The 20,630-nt window shown below is 47.1% G+C and overlaps 1 protein-coding gene across 4 annotated transcripts in view; it reads left to right on the plus strand.

Annotated features, from left to right (window-relative positions):
• Positions 1-20,630, plus strand: part of LOC126997321 (uncharacterized) — a 118,739-nt gene that overhangs the window by 73,764 nt on the left and 24,345 nt on the right. For 2 of the 4 annotated variants that reach the window (XM_050858343.1, XM_050858346.1), the window contains exon 13: positions 14,540-14,745. The exons of the other annotated variants lie outside the window; for them this stretch is intronic. In XM_050858343.1, the coding sequence (XP_050714300.1) occupies positions 14,540-14,745 (206 nt within the window). The remainder of the gene's footprint in view (positions 1-14,539; positions 14,746-20,630) is intronic. 4 annotated transcript variants of the gene reach the window in all.

Below are 20,630 nucleotides of genomic sequence, written 5' to 3' on the forward strand. Positions count from 1 at the left end.
AGCTTTACTTTCTTGTCTATCTAAAGCTTTTGAATCAATCCTTAACCGGAAGATTCAAAAGCACCTTTCCACTTCTGACCTTCTATCTGATCGCCAGTATGGGTTCCGCAAGGGGCGTTCTACTGGTGATCTCCTTGCCTTCCTAACTGACTCTTGGTCATCCTCTCTTAGCCGTTTCAGTGAAACCTTTGCTATTGCGCTGGACATATCAAAAGCTTTTGCTAGGGTCTGGCACAAATCTTTGCTTTCCAAACTACCCTCCTACGGTTTCTATCCTTCTCTCTGTAGCTTTATCTCCAGTTTCCTTTCTGACCGTTATATTTCTGCTGTGGTAGACGGTCACTGTTCTTTCCCTAAACCTATTAACAGTGGTGTCCCACAGGGTTCTGTCCTATCTCCCACTCTCTTTCTGTTGTTCATTGATGATCTTTCCAAAACGAACTGTCCTAGCCATTCTTACGCCGATGACTCCTTTCTGCATTCCTCAACTTCTTTTAATAGAACACCCACCCCATAGGAACTTCAAGGCTGGAGGCAACAGAACGCTTAGCCTCAGCCCTTACTATTATTTCCGATTGGGGCAAGAAGAACCTGGTGTCCTTCAATGCCTCAAAAACACAGTTTCTCCACCTATCCACTCGACACAATCTTCCAAAAAACTATCCCCTATTCTTTGACAACATTTAGCTATCACCTTCTTCAACACTAAACATCCTCGGTCTGTCCTTAACCCAAAATCTCAACTGGAAACTTCACATCTCATCTCTTACTAAATCAGCTTCCTCGAGGCTGGGCGTTCTGTACCGTCTCCGCCAGTTCTTCTCACCCGCACAGTTGTTATTCATTTACAAGGGCCTTGACCGCCCTCGTATGGAGTATGCATCTCATGTGTGGGGGGGCTCCACTCACACAGCTCTCCTTGACAGAGTGGAGTCAAAGGCTCTTCGTCTCATCAGCTCTCCTCCTCATACTGAAAGTCTTCTACCTCTCAGATTCCGCCGCCATGTTGCCTCTCTATCTTCTATCGATATTTTCATGCTGACCGCTCTTCTGAACTTGCTAACTGCATGCCTCTCCCCCTCCCGCGGCCCCGCTGCACACGACTTTCTACTCATGCCCATCCCTATACTGTCCAAACCCCTTATGCAAGAGTCAACCAGCATCTTCACTCTTTCATCCCTCACGCTGGTAAACTCTGGAGCAATCTTCCTTCATCTGTATTTCCTCCCGCCTCCGACTTGAATTCTTTCATGAGGAGGGTATCAGGACACCTCTCCTCCCGAAATTGACCTCTCTTTTTGGACACTCCTTTGACCTCTATTCAGGAGCAGTAAGTAGCGGGCATTTTTTTTTTTCTTTACGCCCTTGAACTGTCTCCTTAGCTGTAAAGAAAAACAATATATATATATATATATATATATATATATATATATATATATATATATATATATATATATATATATATATATATATATATATTGTTATGCCGGACGTATTACTTGGGTTCCGTGTCGCCGTCACAAGACTCCGTGGGAGGGAGATATGTAAACACCTTGCACAGCTGCTGTAGTTTAATATTCTTCCTTATTAGTACACTTCACTCTTGACTTCACTGGCCACTAGCTTACTATGACTGGGACTGACTCCTCTCGCCCTCTTCTCCTATATATATATATATATATATATATATATATATATATATATATATATATATATATATATATATATATATATATATATATATATATATATATACCGAACAGTACAGTCTAGAACGTTACAGTATATATTCGATTATACAAGAACATGTAGCAAAAATATGTGCCAGTTGGCAACACTTCCCGCCTGGCGCCTGGCCGCGAGCCCCGCGGGGCGCGGGCGTACCCTTGCTCCCTGCCCCTCTACTCGCTCCTCCCAGAGTTCTCCAGAGGCCCATAGACCCCGGGGGAAGCTTCCAGCACAACACTATTCCTCCCTCTTAATTGTGATCGTCCCGATCACACACTTAACTATATACAAACATAAGAAAGTTAATCAAAAACATAATAATCGTCGTATCGCCGTGGGCGCCTGCGTTGTCTCTGTCTTCTGTTCGCTGCCTCCTGCTCGTCTGTCTCCTGGTGCGCCTCGTCGTCGTCCGCCTCTTGAGGTGTCCCTGGAACATCTGCCGAAGCCGGGAGATTATCTCCCTCGGCTGAAAGGTCCAGAAGGCCTATGTCGTCGTCGACCTCCTCTCGGTCCTGGACGTTCCTTGCGTTTTCGTCGGTTCCTGGGTGTCTGTAGTTGTTCCAGGTGTAGTTTCCCGGACCATGGTACCTCCATAGCCGGTTGACGTGGACAACTTTCGGCTTGGTCCTTTCCGTTCTCCGGATTCGGTAAGTCACGTCGGAGAGGCGTTCTAGCACAGTATAAGGGTCTTCCCAGGGACTCTGTAACTTCGGAGACTGTCCTTTCTTCCTCTGCGGGTTGTAAAGCCAGATTTGGTCTCCTTCCTTGAAGTCAACGTGGCTTGCCCTCATATTGTAACCGCGCTTCATGGCCTCCCCGGAGAACTTCAAGGCACCACGGACTTGATGGTGCACCTCTTCCAGCCGTTCCTCTAGCTGACGGGCAAAACTGGAGGCGTCCCTTGGAAGGCTTTCCCCAGGAGGCCTTCCTGTCAGTAGGTCCACCGGCAATCGCAGCTCACGTCCAAACATCAGCTTTGCCGGCGAATACCCCCTAGTCTCGTGGGCGGCAGACCTGTAGGCCATGAGGAGCGCAGGCAGCTTCTGATCCCATGAAGACTGATCATTGTTGCACTGCTTGGCCAACTCCTGGCCCAACGTCCAATTAAACCTCTCCACCATTCCATCTGACTGTGGGTGCAGAGGGGTGGTCCGGGTCTTCTTGATACCCAGAAGCTTGCAGCACTCAGCAAGGACTGTTGACTCAAAATTCCTTCCCTGGTCGGAATGGAGCTCGTTAGGCACACCGAAGCGGCAGAAGAACTCCTCCACCAATACCTTAACGATGGTAGTGGCTTCCTGGTCAGGGATGGCGTAGGCTTCCGGCCATTTGGTGAAGTAATCCATTGTGACGCAGATGTACCTTTTTTTGTTCGTCGTCAGAGGCAAGGGTCCTGCTATATCCACTGCCACCCGTTCCATTGGGGTTCCAACCTGGTATAGTTGCAATGGGGCACGGTGACGCTTCTTGGGGCACTTCTTTGCACAGCACAGCTCCCACGCGTGACACCATTCTTCCACGTCCTTCCTCATGCCAACCCAGTAGAACCTTTGGCGCAGGCGACTCAGTGTCTTCTTTACCCCACTTTCAAGACGCCTTCCCGGGACTTCATAGGTAGCACCGTGGACCAGTAGATGTCAAGACCATCATGAGAGACCCAGCGTCGCTGCAACACCCCGTTGTCCATCCGAAGAGTGTCCCACTGAGTCCAGTAATTCTTGGTGGTAGGGCTTTCTCTCAAGATTACTTCCCACCTAGGTCGCGTTGACGACTGACTCAGCCACTCCATAATTGGTCTCAGATCTCGGTCCTCCCGCTGCAGTTTTCCCAAGTCTTCCCATGGCACCTCCGCTGTCTGTTCCACTGTAGTGCGGCGGCACATATTCTGGACGCTTTCCCTCTGGAGGCAATGTTGACACTCACGTAGGCAGGAGCGCCGGCTCAAGCTATGAGCGTTACCGTGTGTTAGCCCAGATCGTTCCACAATAGTGTAGTGATGCTGCTCTAGTTTACCTATCCAGCGAGCAAGCTGGCCCTCAGGGTTTTTCAGTGACTTCAGCCACCGCAATGCAGCGTGATCCGTGCGGATGGTGAAAGTTGCACCGTACAGGTAAGCATGGAAAAAGTCAAGGCTCTTGACTACTGCCAGGAGTTCTTTCCGGGTCACGCAATACTTTTTCTCGGCTGGGGTGAGCTTCTTGCTGAAGTAGGCCACAACCCGTTCCATGTCGACACATGCCTGGGACAGCACTCCACCAATCCTCTCATCACTGGCATCACAATCCAGCATAAAAGGCTTAGAGGGGTCTGGGTAGGTGAGTACGGGCGAGCTGATGAGGGCCTCCTTGAGCTTCTCAAAGGCAACTTGAGTTTCCGCTGTCCACTCAAACTTGCGCCCCTTCTTCGTCAGGGGGTGCAGTGGTGCAGCAATCGTAGCGAAGCCTTTCACAAACCTGCGGTAGTATGAGCACAACCCGAGGAAGCTCAGCAGCTCCTTCACGTTGGTGGGTGTCGGCCAGTCCCTTACCGCAGCCACCTTCTCAGGATCAGTGCGTACTCCAGCCTCGCTCACGATGTGTCCCAAGTATTGGACCTCCTTTTGGAATAGGCAGCATTTCTTCGGGCTGAGTTTAAGGTGTGCAGCTCTAAACCGGGCGAAAACCTCTGATAGCCTTTCCATCTCCTACTCGAAGGTCTGGCCAAAGACAATCACGTCGTCGAGGTAGATGAGTGCCGTCTTCCTGTGAAGTTCCTCCAGCACCCTCTCCAACAGCCGCTCGAACGTGGCCGGCGCGTTGCACAGGCCAAAGGGCATGACCTTAAACTGCCACAGGCCTTGACCGTAGAAGAAGGCTGTTTTCTCTTTATCCTGCTCCGACATTTTGACTTGGTGATACCCAGACTTCATATCTAGTGTTGAAAACCACTTGGAGCCCACCAAAGCGTCGAGCGTGTCGTCGATCCGTGGGAGTGGGTATGAATCCTTGATGGTGAGATCGTTGAGGGCTCGGTAGTCCACGCAGCACCTGAGGGAACCGTCCTTTTTCATGACGAGCACTACAGCAGACGCCTACGGGCTGCTGGACCGCTCGATTAACCCCTGTTGCCGGAGATCATCCATCACCTCATCCATCTCCTTGCGACGGGCTGGTGCCATCCTTCGAGGAGCTTGCTTCACTGGGCGGTGGCTACCTGTGTCGATGTGGTGCTCTACCAGGTCCGTACACCCCAAGTCCAGGTCTCCTGTGGAAAACACAGCTGCATTCCTCACGAGAAGCTCTCTGAGCTGTTCCGCTTGGGGCTCCTCTAGACACTTGGAGCTCTTGTCAAACAGGTCGCGCAGGCAGTCGGGCAGCTCCTCCTGGGGCTTCGTCAGGTTTCTCCTGCAAACACAGGTTCTCGGTTTCTGGTCGATCTCTTGGCACAACCCCACCATGGTCCCTTGTTTTATTTTCTTTGGGCTGAAGGAGACATTGGCCACGACGACAGGCACTTCCGCTGCAGTAGGGTCTGCCAAAGTACTGCCTACAATCACCCCGTTTTCTACCGGGCATCGACTTCCACTCTCTACCACACACAGACTAGCCGGGGGAACACCCGTAATTTGACAGGGTAACAGCATCTCTGACTTCGGAGGAATAATGGTGGTGCGCTTGACCGTCACTGGCAGGCCCTCCTTGTGCACAGTCGTCAGTGGCACCCTCCTTCCTCCTACAGTCATCTGCTTAGCGCGGAAGTCCAGCTCGCACCTGTGGGAGACAAGATAATCCATACCTAGGATACAGGGGTCGTCCATTTCAGCCACGTAGACAGAGAGGAACTCTTCCTTTCCTCCGAGTTCAAACTTCACGTCCATTGGGCCTCTGAGCTCTGCATAGTGTCCAGTGACTCCGCACAGTCGATGCGACGCCTTAGGAAGCCGACGATGACTCACCACGTCAGGCCGCACCAATGTGCGATCCGAGCCTGTGTCGAAGGCCACAGGCCACAACACTCCGTCAACCTTGCCCTCCACTTGGCAGCTCGTCATGGTGGTTCTCCTGCATATTGATATCTTCGGGGCATGTACAGGACAGACTGGTCGTTGCCCCCGTGAACCAGTACTCCTTAGTTTCCTGAGTGGTGGTCCTTGGGTCCTTCCCTGGGCTTCTTCCTAGCGCCACCTTCATATTTCTTTTTCCTCTTATAGCATTCGTTCTCCTTGTGCCCAATCTTCTCGCAGTACCAGCACGTTCATTGGAATCTGTCTGTGTCGCTGACAGCGCCCTTTCGTGCCCTAAAGCCAGAAGTCGAGTCGTCCCTGAAGCTTGACAAACTAGACCTAACAAGGGACTCAAACTCCATGGTGCGTGCCAGAGCTTCCTGCATTGATGTTGGCTTAGCTTGCTTCACTTGTATCTTTAGCTGAGGGCTGTCCAGGGCATCGATGAATTGATCACGCAGCAAAACCGTCAGCAGGTCAGGGGTGGCACCTTGGTATGCCTTGTGCGCCATGCTCTCAAGGTCCTGAGCGAGTTCCTGAAGAGACTCCCCGCGCCTCCTATTGCGGGTTCTGAACCTAACCCTGAAGAGCTCGTTCTGGTGCTTGGTCCCATATCGTTGCTCCAGCGCCTGTGCTAGCCCGCTGTAGCTGCCTTTTGTCGCATTGTCGAGCTGAGCAAGGACCTCCAGCGCCGCCCCTTTCAGGCTAGTGGCCAGCTGAACCGCGCACTCTTGGTCATCCCATCCATTCCGAGCTGCCAACAGCTCAAACTGGGCGCGGTAAGCCTCCCAGGAGACCTTGCCATCAAACTCCTGAGGCTTCTTTCTAACAGGCGACCCCAGCAGACTCATGGGACTGGCGGAACTTTTTGCGGGGATAAACTCAGGCGAAACAGGGCTCAAACTACCCCGGACTTGCGTAGGAGAAACATCTTGGGTACAAGTAGCCCCTGCGGATACTGGCTGTCCGTTTCTAGCCAAACAGTCTTCAAGGGCCTTCACTCTGTCACTTACGTCACAAACTGCCTGTTCTGTACGCTTCACCTTTCCCTGCACTTCTAATCTTTCTTTGTGTGTCGTCTCCCGTACCACCTCCATCTCTTGTTGAAGATTTGTGTGTTCTTTCTCCACTTCTATCAGGCGTTGTCCTAAGTTCGTGGTCACATCAGTCATTTCTCTTCGCACTGACTCACTTCCATCTTGTACTGCTTGTAGCTGTTGCTGTAATCCCGTGAAGCGATCTCCTAGCTGTTCTTTGAGTTCTTGGAGTGTTCCTTCTTGTTGTTGCTGTGCTCTTTCTTGTTGTTCTTTGAGTTCTTGGAGTGTTCCTTCTTGTTGCTGTGCTCTTTCTTGTTGTTCTTTGAGTTCTTGGAGTGTTCTTTTTTGTTGTTGCTGTGCTCTTTCTTGTTGTTCTCTGAGTTCTTGGTGTGCTCTTCTTTGTTTCTCCCCCTGTAGTCTCAAAGCTTACAAGAGTTCAGTCAACACGTCGTCCCTCTGGGCAGCTTGGGAACGAGTCTCCATGGCGAAAAAACAAATGGCTACACTCCTGACGCCAATGTTATGCCGGACGTATTACTTGGGTTTCGTGTCGTCGTCACAAGACTCCGTAGGAGGGAGAGATGTAAACACCTTGCACAGCTGCTGTAGTTTAATATTCTTCCTTAGTAGTACACTTCACTCTTGACTCTTCACTGGCCACTAGCTTACTATGACTGGGACTGACTCCTCTCGCCCTCTTTTCCTATATATATATATATATATATATATATATATATATATATATATATATATATATATATATATATATATATATATATATATATATTTTTATATATACCGAACAGTACCTTTTAGTTCGTTACAGTATATATTCGATTATAAAAGAACATGTAGCAAACATATGTGCAAGTTGGCAACACTTCCCGCCTGGCGCCTGGCTCATGAGCCCTGGGCGCGGGCAGGCCTCTCTCCCCGCCCCTCTACGCGCTCCTCCCAGAGTTTTCCAGAGGCCCATAGACCCCGCGGGAAGCTTCCAGCACAACAATATATATATATATATATATATATATATATATATATCTATATATATATATATATATATATATATTACTACCTATGTTAACGAGTGCCTAAAGTGACTTGGTTTACGAGCGGTGACTAGGTGTATGATCATCCTGTTTGTATGACTCGAAGACCAGAGCGTCGGTTCCCTTTGATAACTGCAAGACGAGAGCGCTGAGAGTAGAAAACAATGGGAATGGGGTCTCAGTCCACGTTATACACTCGCAGAGGTAGCACCCACGGGCTCATCCCCGCTTATGTTTGCGCTCTAGAGTGCGATCCTTGTGTTTTCAGCAATATAGTGTTTATTTGTTTTGGTTTACGATTTTTTTGGTTTGCAAGCATAACTCTGGAACGAATTAAGCTCGTAAACTGAGGTATGACAATATATATATATATATATATATATATATATATATATATATATATATATATATATATATATATATATATATATATATATATATATATATATATATGGTAATTCCGGGAGAGACGGACCACCTTTTTTTCAAAACTTCTTATTTAATTTATTTTAAATGATAGACACGAATATTTTTTTACTAATGTATCTTATCATTCATAGGTTTCGATATATATTGTCCTTTTTGATATTTTTTTTTTTTACATATTGAAAAAAAAAAATCAGTTCATCTCTCATAGTGGTCCATTTCAGCCTGGTGGTACACCTGGATGAAATGGACCACTTTGTAAGGGAGAGATGGACTTCATATAATGGGGAGGAAAGAAGGCAGATTAATGATAACAAAAAATAATCTTTTAACAATTATTACTTCTACATATCCTAAATGTTTGCTATGTACCATTTTTACTGATCATCATACGTATATGTTTCTTTGCATAAACATATTCGTAATTAGTATTCCTAAGCATTCGTCGGGTGTGGCACAACCAAAATAGATATATGGAAAAAAAACCCATAGACACCTGAGCTAAACAACCTTCCATGTCCACAGCTAGAGAAAGACTTAAGGCAAGGTACTGGGGCGGGCGGCTGGGTATCCTTTAGTCCTACGAGGCTATCCCAGCATTTCCATAGCGTCGGGTCTGACGTACCCAACGAATGCTCTCTCGCTCGGGTTAATAAAACTTTATAAATTTGTATGATCTAATACGTCAATATAATTCCACGCATGGTCCATCTCTCCCGATTGAAATTGGTCCATCACTCCGGATTGTCAGGGAGAGATGGACCAGTAGGGTGGCTACATCTTAATTCGAGCAGCAGAAACACTTTGCAACGATTAATTGACATGCTTATCACCTAATATAAACAATTCCTTCAAAATTATCATCAAACATACGGAGCACTAGCATCACACCAAAGCCATGAAATATTTTTTGACTAGCAAGAAAAGGTTAATACACTATAAATATTATTATCAACAAAAATACTCAACCAACGGCGACGAAAACTCAACCAGCAGGCCACCACGTGGTACACTAGCAGATAATGTCGATAATTGTGAAATCTAGCGAAAGTTGTGGAAATTACGCCACTGCACTGGTCCATCTCACCCGCCGGTCCGTCTCTCCCGGAATTACCCTATGTATATATATATATATATATATATATATATATATATATATATATATATATATATATATATATATATATATATATATATATATAGAGAGAGAGAGAGAGAGAGAGAGAGAGAGAGAGAGAGAGAGAGAGAGAGAGAGAGAGAGAGAGAGAGAGAGAATAAACAGCAAAGGAAACTGCTCAAGGGCAAACAAAAGGAAACAATATTGAAAAAAAAAGCCCGCTAATAACTGTTCCTATAAAGAAGAGTTCAGAGGAGTGGCCGAAAGAGAGGTCAATTTCGGGAGAAGAGGTGACTTTACACTCCTCTCTTGAAAGCGGTCATGTCGTAGGCAGGAAGAAATACAGATGAAGGAAGATTATTCCAGAGTTTACCAGCGTGAGGGATGAAAGAGTGAAGATACTGGTTCAGAGACCTGGCAATGGAGAGATCAGTAGGGACGGATACACCTACTACTGGTCAAGCCAGAGCGATGGTGGTCTTTGCAAGGGAGTAGTTATAGCCATTTACATCCGACTGCAATCTTCTGTCGTTGGGATTACTCCGGTAGATGAGCGTATGGTGCTGGTGAGGTTGAAGCACACCTTGGGCTTCATATCTTTTATTAAAGTGTACGCCCCTACCGAGATGTGCGGACTTGAGGAGAAAGATGTTTTGCGCCAAGTTTGACTCTATAGTTCACCAGTGCCCCCCACTCGACACACTCATTGTCTTGGGCAACTTCAATGCAGTTACTGCCACAGAGAAAGATGGCTACCAATTGTGTGTTGGTCCCCATGGCTCAGGCACCAGAATCGTAAACAGTTCACTCCTTCTGAACTTTACAAAGTGCATGAGGGCTGAGGATTTCTGGTTCCTGATTCCAGGGACGCGACCCTCGCCACTGGACTTGGTATAGCAATACTGGCGGTGTGGTAAAGAAGTTCGATCACATCGTTTTTAGTGTTCGTTGGATGATCCTCCAGAACTATGGTTTTCCGGAGCGATGAGTTATTTACTACCGACCACAGACTTGTTGCAAAACTGAGGATACGCATCAACCCCTCAGGGTTCCATCTTTAGAAACTGAGGGACCAGGCGTACTCTCAGAAGTATGCAGTGGCAATCTCAAATCGATTTGAAGTCCTTGGTACTCTGGAGAACCCTGGAGAGTTGTGAGAAAGTTGTGAGTCGTGAAACTCTCAAAGCTGCTGAGGAGTGCGTTGGAGAGCGCCCCATCGATCAGATAGACGGTCAGAAGTGGATAGATGCTCATGAATCTTCCGGTTAAGGTTAAGCTTTAGATGGACAAGAAAGTAAAGCTATAAAACGGTAGTATGAGGGATTGAAACGGTCACCCTTCTTAGGCACAGGCTGCATGTAGGCATACTTCCAGCAGGAAGGAAAGGTAGGTGTTGACAGGCAGAGACGAAAGAGTTTGACCAGGCAGGGTGTCAGCACGGAAGCATTTTAAGGATAATAGGAGGCACACCATAAGACCCATAAGCCTTATGAGGATCGAGTCCAGAGAAGGCATAGAACAGAGTCGGACTGGGGTGCTTAAGGGGGCCGTGCCATCTAGTGGCTGGAGGGGGCCCGGGCACATATAAGAGTTACTGTCATTATTATATGACAGCATGGGTTAAGTCCAGGGGCCCATGTACCTTGGGGGCCCCATGTGCCATTGGTACACGGGCACATAGGCCAGTCCGACCCTGGCATAGAAAACATCATTCTTTAGAATCTTAATAACAGGCATAAAGGAGTCGGAGGGGTTATGAATAGGAGGAATATGCCCAGAATCGTCCAGACTGGAGTTTTTAGAGAAAGTTTGAGCGAAGACTTCAGCCTTAGAGACAAATGTGACGGCGGTGATGCCGTCAGAATTAAGGAAAGGAGGGAAAGATGAAGAAGTGAAATTGGAGGAGATATTTTTGGTTAGGTGCCAGAAGTCTCTGTAAGAATTAGAGAAAGCAAGGTTGTGGCATTTTCTATTAATGAAATTGTTGTTGGTAAGTCGGAAAATAGATTTGGCAGGATTCCGGGCGGAAATGTAAATATCGTGATTAGCAGAAGTGCGAAGGCTCTGGTACCTTTTGTGAGCTGACTCTCTATATTTGATACAGTGGTGGGCTCGATTCCGCTAATCCGCAAACCGGTAATTAGCGAAGCTAAACTTTCTGTTAGCTGATTAGCGTTTTCGCTAACGTTGGAAACAGCTAGCGGACCAAATAGCTTCCGCTACATGTAGTTCCTCCTCCGCTAACTTTAAGTCCACTAAAAAAATCATACAGGTTTGTTCTTGTCCGTTGTGGGCAGACACAGCACCAGTTGAGCCACATGCAGTAATAACTCCAGGGCTTCCACTTTTGGGTAAATTGAGCCTTAGTAGGCTAATTGAACAATTACTAGGGAAACTTTAGTGTATTTTAGGGTAATGCATCTTCCATTTCCAACTCTTTGAACTCGGGAATTAAAAACATGAATTATATATTTTCCGCCTGACAAGAAATAAACTTAATATAATAAAAAAAAAAGTGTCAGTTATGGAAACAGTAAGTAAAATGCGTAAATTTGCGGGAAATCTTGTTTAAAATACAATGATTTAGGATAAACTGGAGGCTTCTTTCTCTTCTTTTTGTTGCTTGTTGGGCTCTCTGTTCAGTTCAGCTGCGACTTTGTCACCATGTAGTCGCGTTCATCATTGTCGCCTTGTTTATCGTTATCGACGTCATACATGGAAGGTGACCCGAGTAAGGACGTGTTTGTTCCGCCTGTGGATGTTAACCCTGTTAGGGAGCCGGCAACAGCTGTGGGTGAGGCGGAGGACACTCAAGCTGACGGCCACGCTCTACCTTTCTGGAAAGCTCCATGTCTAAGTTACAACATACTGAACTTTCAGGTCACTAGGTCTGTTTTAAAGGGTTTTAGAGCCAAAACACTAGACCGAAGCTAAATACATATAACAAGAGTAAACGGTTAGCATTAGCTTCCACTAATTTCTTTCTCAGTTTAGCGGTTTAGCGTAGGCGAAGCTAGCTTTTTAGTTATTGGATTACCAGTTAGCGAAGCTAACTTTTCGATTAGCGGTGCCCACCATTGCTTTCATATCACAAGAACAAGCGTGATTAAACCAAGGCTTTTTAGCATGAGGTGTAGAAAATGTACGTGGAATGAGTACCTTCATTCCATAGACAATCACCTCAGTGATGCGCTGAGCACACGTAGAGGAGTCTCTTTCCTGGAAGCAGTAATCATTCCGAGCTGAAGCGAAATGCCAGTAGCCCCACCTCTTCGGTGGGTCCAGAGGCTGTACATGAGCGATAGGACAGAATACTGAAATAAGGTTGCGATCGGGGGAGCTTAGCGGAGAACAGTTTGACAGAGTAAGCTGAAGGATTAGAGGTTAGAAATAGGTTTAGTATGTTGGGTATGTCTCAAAGGCGGTCGGGAATACGTGTAGGGTGCTGAACCAACTACTCTAGCTCGTTGAGGAGAGCAAAGTTGTAGGCTTGTTCACCAGGTTGGTCAGTGAAAGAGGATGATAGACAAAGCTGGTGGTGAACATTGAAATCTCATAGGATGGAGATTTCAGCGAGGGAAGAGTGATTCAAGATGTGGTCCACTTTGGAATTCAAATAGTCAAAGAATTTTACATAGTTGGTAGAATTAGGTGAGAGATAAGCAGCTCAGATGTATTTAGTAATAGAGTGACAATGAAGTCTTAGCCAGATGGCGGAAAATTCAGAAGATTCAAAGTCGTGGGCACGAGGGCAAGTGATGTCGTAGCGTGCGTAGACGCAACATCCAGCTTTGGATTGAAATTTTGGATAGAGATGGTAGGAGGGAACAGAGTAGAGATTGCTGTCAGTAGCCTCAGAAACCTGTGTTTCGGTGAGGAAGAGAAGGTGAGGTTTAGAGGAGGAGAAATGGTGTTCCATATAATGAAAATTGGAACGAAGACCACGTATGACCTTGGTATGTTGAAAAAGTTAATGAAAAAAAAGTTCGAAGTGTTATCAAGACACCTCTATGGTCGGGGGCCGGAAATGGAGTCCGATCTGGGGGGCATTTATGGTCTCCCCTTCAGATGGGGATTCCGAGGCTGATGTAATCTCAGCCCTTGTGAATTTTGGTAATTTCGAGGAAGTGGTGTGTGTGTGTTTCGTGTGCATGTAGTGTGGTGTGGAAAGTAAGAGGATTTGTCTTTTGAGAGTATACTGAACTCTGGTGTTGATGAGACAATAGGGTAACGGAAAGTGAGGACACCAGAAGGGTCTTTTGTGGGCTTGCAGCACTCTCCCTGCTTCCCGTTTATCCTCACCGGGAGTGGCTTACGCCCGTTTCGGTAGGTGTCTTCCTACCTACTCCCGAGCTGACTGAATGTCTCCAGGGCCAAAACCAATGTCCAGTCGTTTGGAGGCTTGCTGGATGACACAGTTCACTCTGCCCATGCATGTTGTGAGGATGTCGAAATCACCCAAAGCTTCACATACCTTGGTAGTGTCGTGCATAACAATTGTGGGTCTCACCAGAAAGTTACTTCTTGGCGAATTGGACTGGCCCACGGTGTTATGGACTCGCTCATTACAAGTATATTGTGCTGTCATTGTCTGCCTGCTATACAGACAAAGATTCGAATCATTAAGTTGCTTGTGCTCCCTGTTATACTGTAAAGCTGTGAGACATAGACACTGAATAGTGAATTGGAGAGGCGTGTCGATGGCTTTGGTACCAAGGTCCTTCGCAGGATTATGGGATATCGCTGGGATGACTTTGTGTCGAATCAGTGACTACCCCGTGAAACTGAATCGAGGCCTGTTACCAGCTTAGTCTGGGAACGCCAACTACGGGTATATGGGCACGTGGCGCGCCTCCCGGACGTCGATCTTGTTCACAGGGATGTCTCTGTACTAGACATCCCTGAGTGGAGGAGACCAAGGGGATGCCCACGTAACTCATGGCTGTGGCAAGTCCGTCGATCCTGCCGGGGACTTGGGATGGACAGGTCAGCTACTAGGGGGCTTGCTCGGGAGGACCGCCGGAAGTATGGCCGGCGAGTGAGTAAAGGGACGTGGCCCCGGACGTATGCTCCCTATTAATATTCGATACTTCAAGATTTTTCATATTCTCTATCTTCTCAAGTTCATTTTCTTTTCAATTATTAAACTTCAATTTCTTCAAAATCTACTTTCTATTCTCATTATAACTTTACTTTCCAGTATAAGCAGCGGCGACTCCGTGTTGGTTGGGGTGGAGGATAACCCTGAGTTTAAAAGTTACTTGGCCAAAGGCACAACAGCTTCCTCCTCCAAGGGCTTCGAGAATCCAGCTTACGGCCGCTCCATCGATGATGTGTCTGCAGGTCCTCCCGGTGTGCAGGGTGGCATGAAGGGAAACCCCCTGCTTAACCTTGGAGTTTTGAAAGGTTCGTGTGTGTGTGTGTGTGTGTGTGTGTGTGTGTGTGTGTGTGTGTGTGTGTGTGTGTGTGTGTGTAATAATAATAATAATAATAATAATAATAATAATAATAATAATAATGACAAAAATAAACGGTTTATTGAGGGGAAGGATTGCAGCCCTAGAGCTGAAAATTTACATAAATTACATTGGCAAAATACATATACACAATGTGAAGAGTGATGATGATAATGATTATAATAATAAAAATAATAATAATAATAATAATAATAATAATAATAATAATAATAATAATAATAATAATAACAATAAAAAAATAAAAATAATAATAATGATAATTATAATATTTATAGATTCTATTCTTAAAAGTGGTTTACATGTTGTTGATCATCCTGACCTTTGCGGGCACGGCGCTGTTTTTGTAGCGGTCCGTCCGTGCCCGTATTGGAGCCAGTCTGTTGGCGTGCCTCAGTGACTGTCGGGGACGGGAGACTGCAGGCGGGAGTAGGTTGCGGTGTCTGGGTTGGTTGAGCAGACCGCTCTCACAACGCTGCAGCAGGGTCGAGTGTCGCTCTTGGAGGGTGGTGAGGGTGAGGGAATCGAGGGCGTCTTGATAGGTGGTGTAGGATGATCTTTCAAGCTCGTTTTTGTACCTGCTCAAGTTGGGGGCGTTGTGTGAGGTTGAGGGAGGAGGAACAAGCTGGAGACTCATACGTGAGCTTAGGGAGTAAGAATGTGGGCTACACACTCGCCAGCTCACGCCCGGGAGTCCCCAGCGTCTTGAGCCGCCGCAGGTGGTAGAGTTGGTAGGTGGCGGATCTGATGAGTTGAGCAGTGTGGTCCTTCCATGTAAGCTTGTTGTCGATTGTGACCCCAAGTAGCTTGATTGATTGGACTACCTTAAGCGGAGTGTCGTTGATGGAGACTACAGGAGGGGCGAGGGGGGTGAGGAGGCATTGATGTGCATGACTGTAGTTTCGGTGTCGTTGATGGTGACGTTGTTATCTGTGATCCATGATTGTAAGCTGTGTAGCAGGTCTTGGAGTTGACTGTAGTCAGGGTTGTCGTTGTTGATTGTGACTCCCAGTGTGGTGTCATCTACATACTTCCAGCGGTGAGGCGTGTGGGTCAATGCGTTGTTGATCAGAATCAGAAAGAAAAGTGGTCCAACTTTGGTCCCTTGAGGCTCTCCACAGGTTAGGTGCTGAGGGGGAGAGGCCACTCCCTGATACCTCACCACCTGACTGCGTTGGGAGAGGAAGTCGGCCAGCCAGGACACTTGTTGGGGTGAAGCCCGAGGTTAATTGCCTTGCTGATAACAGTGGTGTGATGGACGAGATCGAAAGCTTTTCTTAAGTCTACTGATGTTTTCCGTTTTTCAAGGGCAAAGTCAAGGAGGCTGATGAGGCAGTGTGTGGTGAAGAAAGTCTTCATGCTACCGTATTGTTGTGTCAATAATGGGGGCAAGGTGGGACTATGTCCATTTGAAGATGAAATCTTCACACAGGAGGCTGGGAATGGGAGTGATTGAAATGGACCTGAGGTCGCTTAGTGACTGAGGGTTTGGGTTTTTTGGGACTGGGGTGACGTAAGTTGTTTTCCAGTCAGCGGGACACTGTCTCTGACGGAGGGAGGCGTTGAGCATTGAGGCGAGGGGAGTGGCTAACCCTGGGGCAAACTCTTGGTAAATTTGAATGGGAAGGACGACTGGTGTAGTGGATCACTTGGACTTGAGCCAGCACAGTGATGTGGCGTGTGTGTGTGTGTGTGTGTGTGTGTGTGTGTGTGTGTGTGTGTGTGTGTGTGTGTGTGTGTGTAATTTGCCCGGCCTGATAACGAGATGGACTCGTCATAACCAGCAAGTACCCTCCTGATTAGGGCAAGACTCATTCAAGTCGATCTCAGTGTGTGTGTGTGTGTGTGTGTGTGTGTGTGTGTGTGTGTGTGTGTGTGTGTGTGTGAAGGAGGGGGTAGGTTGGTGTTTGGGTGTGGGTAGGTGAAGGGGGGTGACTTCAAGATCTAAATATTTGTCCTTCTGCTAGGTATTGACAACGTCTTTTACTCATGTGTCAAACCAATCTTGGACGGGACCCGCCATTGTTCTGCACTACATTATCTTGGTGTGTGAAACGTCCCACATCTCGATGTCTCATTAGAGTCACGGGAAGACTGCGGTTTTTCATCCAGTAAACCTCCAAACACCTGTAGCAATTCCCAATGGCTTCGTTTCTTCACCAAAACCAACCACCAGCATCATGGCAACAATTACTGTATCATCTCGAAAATCTAGATCAGTAACCTTTGCATTACCAAAAGATGTTCCACAATGATTATGGTTCATAATTCTAATGCATGCAAGTGTTGAAAAGTTATTGGGCAGCCCTGCCTCACTCGTATGTTCGCAGGAAAGAAGCTGAAAACGCCCCTCTCCACCTTCACAGCACTTTCCTTATCAGGGTTCACCTAATCAATGAACTAACAGTTATATTAGTGCCTGCCTGGCGGACACCATTAGTCTCTAGTGCTTCCTCTTCCTCCACCAGTGGAGTTCACCATTGTCTGCCTAAGGGCCACATGCTTATTCGAGCTCAGTTAGATTAACGACACAATAGACTGTCACAAATTACGGGTGTAGTGGTCTGCTATATCGTTTATCTAATAGAGTAAAACCATGCGATAACAGGTGTGTGTCATACTGAAAGAAACAGAAGATAGTTCAGCTCGTAACTATGAGCAAACATATCTCCGCCAGGCGACTCCATTAGTGTAAGGAGAACTGGCGACAACTTGATGTTGCCAGTCATAAACTTTTATCCAATCCTTGAAGAATTCGCCTTCAAGGAGTCGGAAGAGAATCCAGAATGCTTCGTGATGCTTATAATTGAATGCCTTCTCAGGACTGACATTGGCTGCAAATATTCCCTGTCCAACCTCACCTCGGTGCTCCACCAATACATAATAAGCTAGGATACAGTCAGTTGATGACTTACCAGTGCGAGCCCAGGTTGCTTAGGTCTCAGCATTTCTACAGTTGGGTGCGAATGCGCATGAGCAATAGATTGGCAAACACTATGCCGAGTACACCGAGCAGTGTAATACCTCGGTATTACACTGCTCCTTTCAAAATAAGGACAACCAATCTCATTTTTCAGTCAGGAGGAATGGTAATAATTACCAAACGGCAGTTGAAATTCCATTCTAACCTAAGCATCGTGGGTAATATCTCTAGCTTTGCGCAGCTCTTCACTAATGTTGCAAACACAAACAGCCTTACCACTCCTCATCCTTGCCAGAGTCTCTTTGACCTCGCCAAAAGAGGGTGATGTTTCGAGAATGAATTGATGAGCATCCACTATTTAGATTCCAGCAGTTAGGATCTGCTAGCTCGGAGGGTCTGCTATATACAACTGCTCAAATTAGGCAGGCTGTGTTCTCTATTAATCCATATATGACACGACACAACCAAAATTGGTCAGAGACTGCGCATCACTTACCAAGCACGTAAAAAGGAAAATAACGACCCTAAATGGATGACCCGCAGGCTCAAGCATGAAACTGGCTTAAAGAGAGGAATTAATAGGAAAATAAAGTGAAACCCACCTCAGTGGTAGGTAAAATGATCTAGCCAGATCGGTGAAGAAGAACACTCGCCTAGCAAAAAGGAATTACGAGATTAGGTTAACCAACGAGGCCAAGAGCGATCCAAAGAGGTTCTTTAAATTGTACAGAACGAAAGCAAGGGGGATAATTGGACCGTTGAAAGCAAACACAGGTGAGCTCTTTGAGAATGGAGAAGATATAAGCCAAATGCTGAACGACTACTTCCTCTCAATTTCCACACAGGAAAATCTAACAACCATTCCGGAGAGAGTTCAGGTATATTAGGGCGAATAACGACAAGTTGAGGGATGTGATCATCACTCGCCCCCTGCGCGTACCGGTCGCAGTTTTGAAGCAGAGTGATTTGACTTGGTATATATAGACTTAGCCCCATAACTCATTAAAAGGAGAGCGTTGGGCAGATATCTGCGGCTACAATATCCTTTTAATTTGGGTAGACTTCGGCAACAGTTGGCAAGAGTCAGGAAGACCGTAGGAAAGACTACTGGCCAACTACTTGGCAAATATTGGCTAGTTGGTCGGCCAACCAGTCATGCCGAGAGTCGGCGACCGTCTACAAGACTGTCCTCAAAACCGTCTGCGACTGTCGGACATTCGGTCGGCAGAGTCGTGATTGTCGTTGGCACGGCGCCATTTAAAAAAAATATCGTTTAGACTCGTCTTGATACTAATTGACAGCATCTTGCCGACATGCTGACATTTAGTTGGCCGAATGTCCCAGACAAGCGACGACCGTCGGCAATCATACTAGCCGACACCAAGACTCCAAATAATACCTCCTTCCATTCTTGGAGCGTGAGCGCCTATCATACCCAAAAGTCGCTGGGTTGTCGTGGCCCAGAGTTGGGACAGTGTGAAGAGGGCCTAAACCCCCGTTCACACTGTGACAACTCTGGGCCACGACAATCCAGCGACTTTTGGATTTGATTATTCGGCGCCCACGCTCCAAGAATCAATGAATCAATCAATGGGGGCATGCAACGGGGGGCGCGTTGCCTTACCCACCTTACGACGCCGGTCCGGGGTCCCTCTGGGCGAGTCTCCATGCAGGCCCCCTTCCCATCCTGAGTACCTCCTTGCAGAATCTATCGACTTGCTCAAGCCAAGAACATCGTGGGCGTCCCCTTGGTAGTATATGCCGAAACAGTCTCACGGAGTAGTCGCCGGTTTGACACAAAGTCATTCCGCCGATACCCAATGATTCTACGTATACATTAATTACCAAAGGCATCAATCGGCCTCTCCAAGTCCCCATTAAGTGTCCCTGTCTCACAACCATAGAGGAAGACAGGGAGCACAAGGGACTTGAAGCTCCGGATCTTTGTCCTTATGCACAGGTATCGACAACGCCATAGACTCGCGTTGAGCGAGTCCAAAACACCGTGAGCCAAGCCAATCCGCCGTAAGATTTCCTGGCAAGACTAACCGTCGTAATGAACTATTCTATCAAGATACGTGAAACTTACTGATATCTCATTGTCTTCGCTACACGCATGAACAGATTGTACTGTTGCATCTGCACCTTGGTCTTGGCCCAGGGGACCTGAAGTCCCAAAGGCTTCGCCTCCTCGTGCAGTGCCTAGAGAGCCATCACCAAAACCTCCAGCGATTCCGCCAGGATTACTGCATCATCGGCAAAAACAAGGTCAGTGACCATGGATTTGCCAATGGATGCTCCGCAATGACTCTGGTCCACAACTCTGCCTAGTACCCAGTCCATACATGTGTTTGAAAAGTGATGGGGCAAGAACACAGCCCTGCCTCACTCCCGCATTAACGGGAAAGAACATGGACAAACCCCCCCCCCCCCCCACACACACACACACACACACACTTCACAGCACACTCTGTCCCAGAATATAGGCCAGTCAGCAAACCAATAGTCCTTGCAGGAATCCCACGGAGTAGCAGAAGATCCCAGAGTCCCTCGCGATGCACTGAGTCAAACGCCTTTTTGAGATCGACATAGGCTGGAAGCATCCCCTGTGGAAACTCACGTCGGCGCTCCATCAGTACGCGAAGCACTAGGATACGGTCAGTTGTTGAACTTTCAAGCGTGAACCTAGACTGTTCAGGTCTCTGCATCTTCAGCAGCTGGCTGCGAATTCGCATCAGTAATAGATGGGCAAGCACCTCGCCTGGCACACTGAGCAGTGTAATAGCACGGTAGTTGTTGCCGTCTTGTCGGTCCCCTTTCCCTTTCCAGATAGGGATGACCAACCCCCTCTTCCACTTAGGAAGAATGGTGCCAGACTACCATACGGCAGTCAA

This window comes from Eriocheir sinensis, chromosome 12 (assembly GCF_024679095.1).
Source record: "Eriocheir sinensis breed Jianghai 21 chromosome 12, ASM2467909v1, whole genome shotgun sequence".
Lineage (NCBI taxonomy): Eukaryota > Metazoa > Arthropoda > Malacostraca > Decapoda > Varunidae > Eriocheir > Eriocheir sinensis.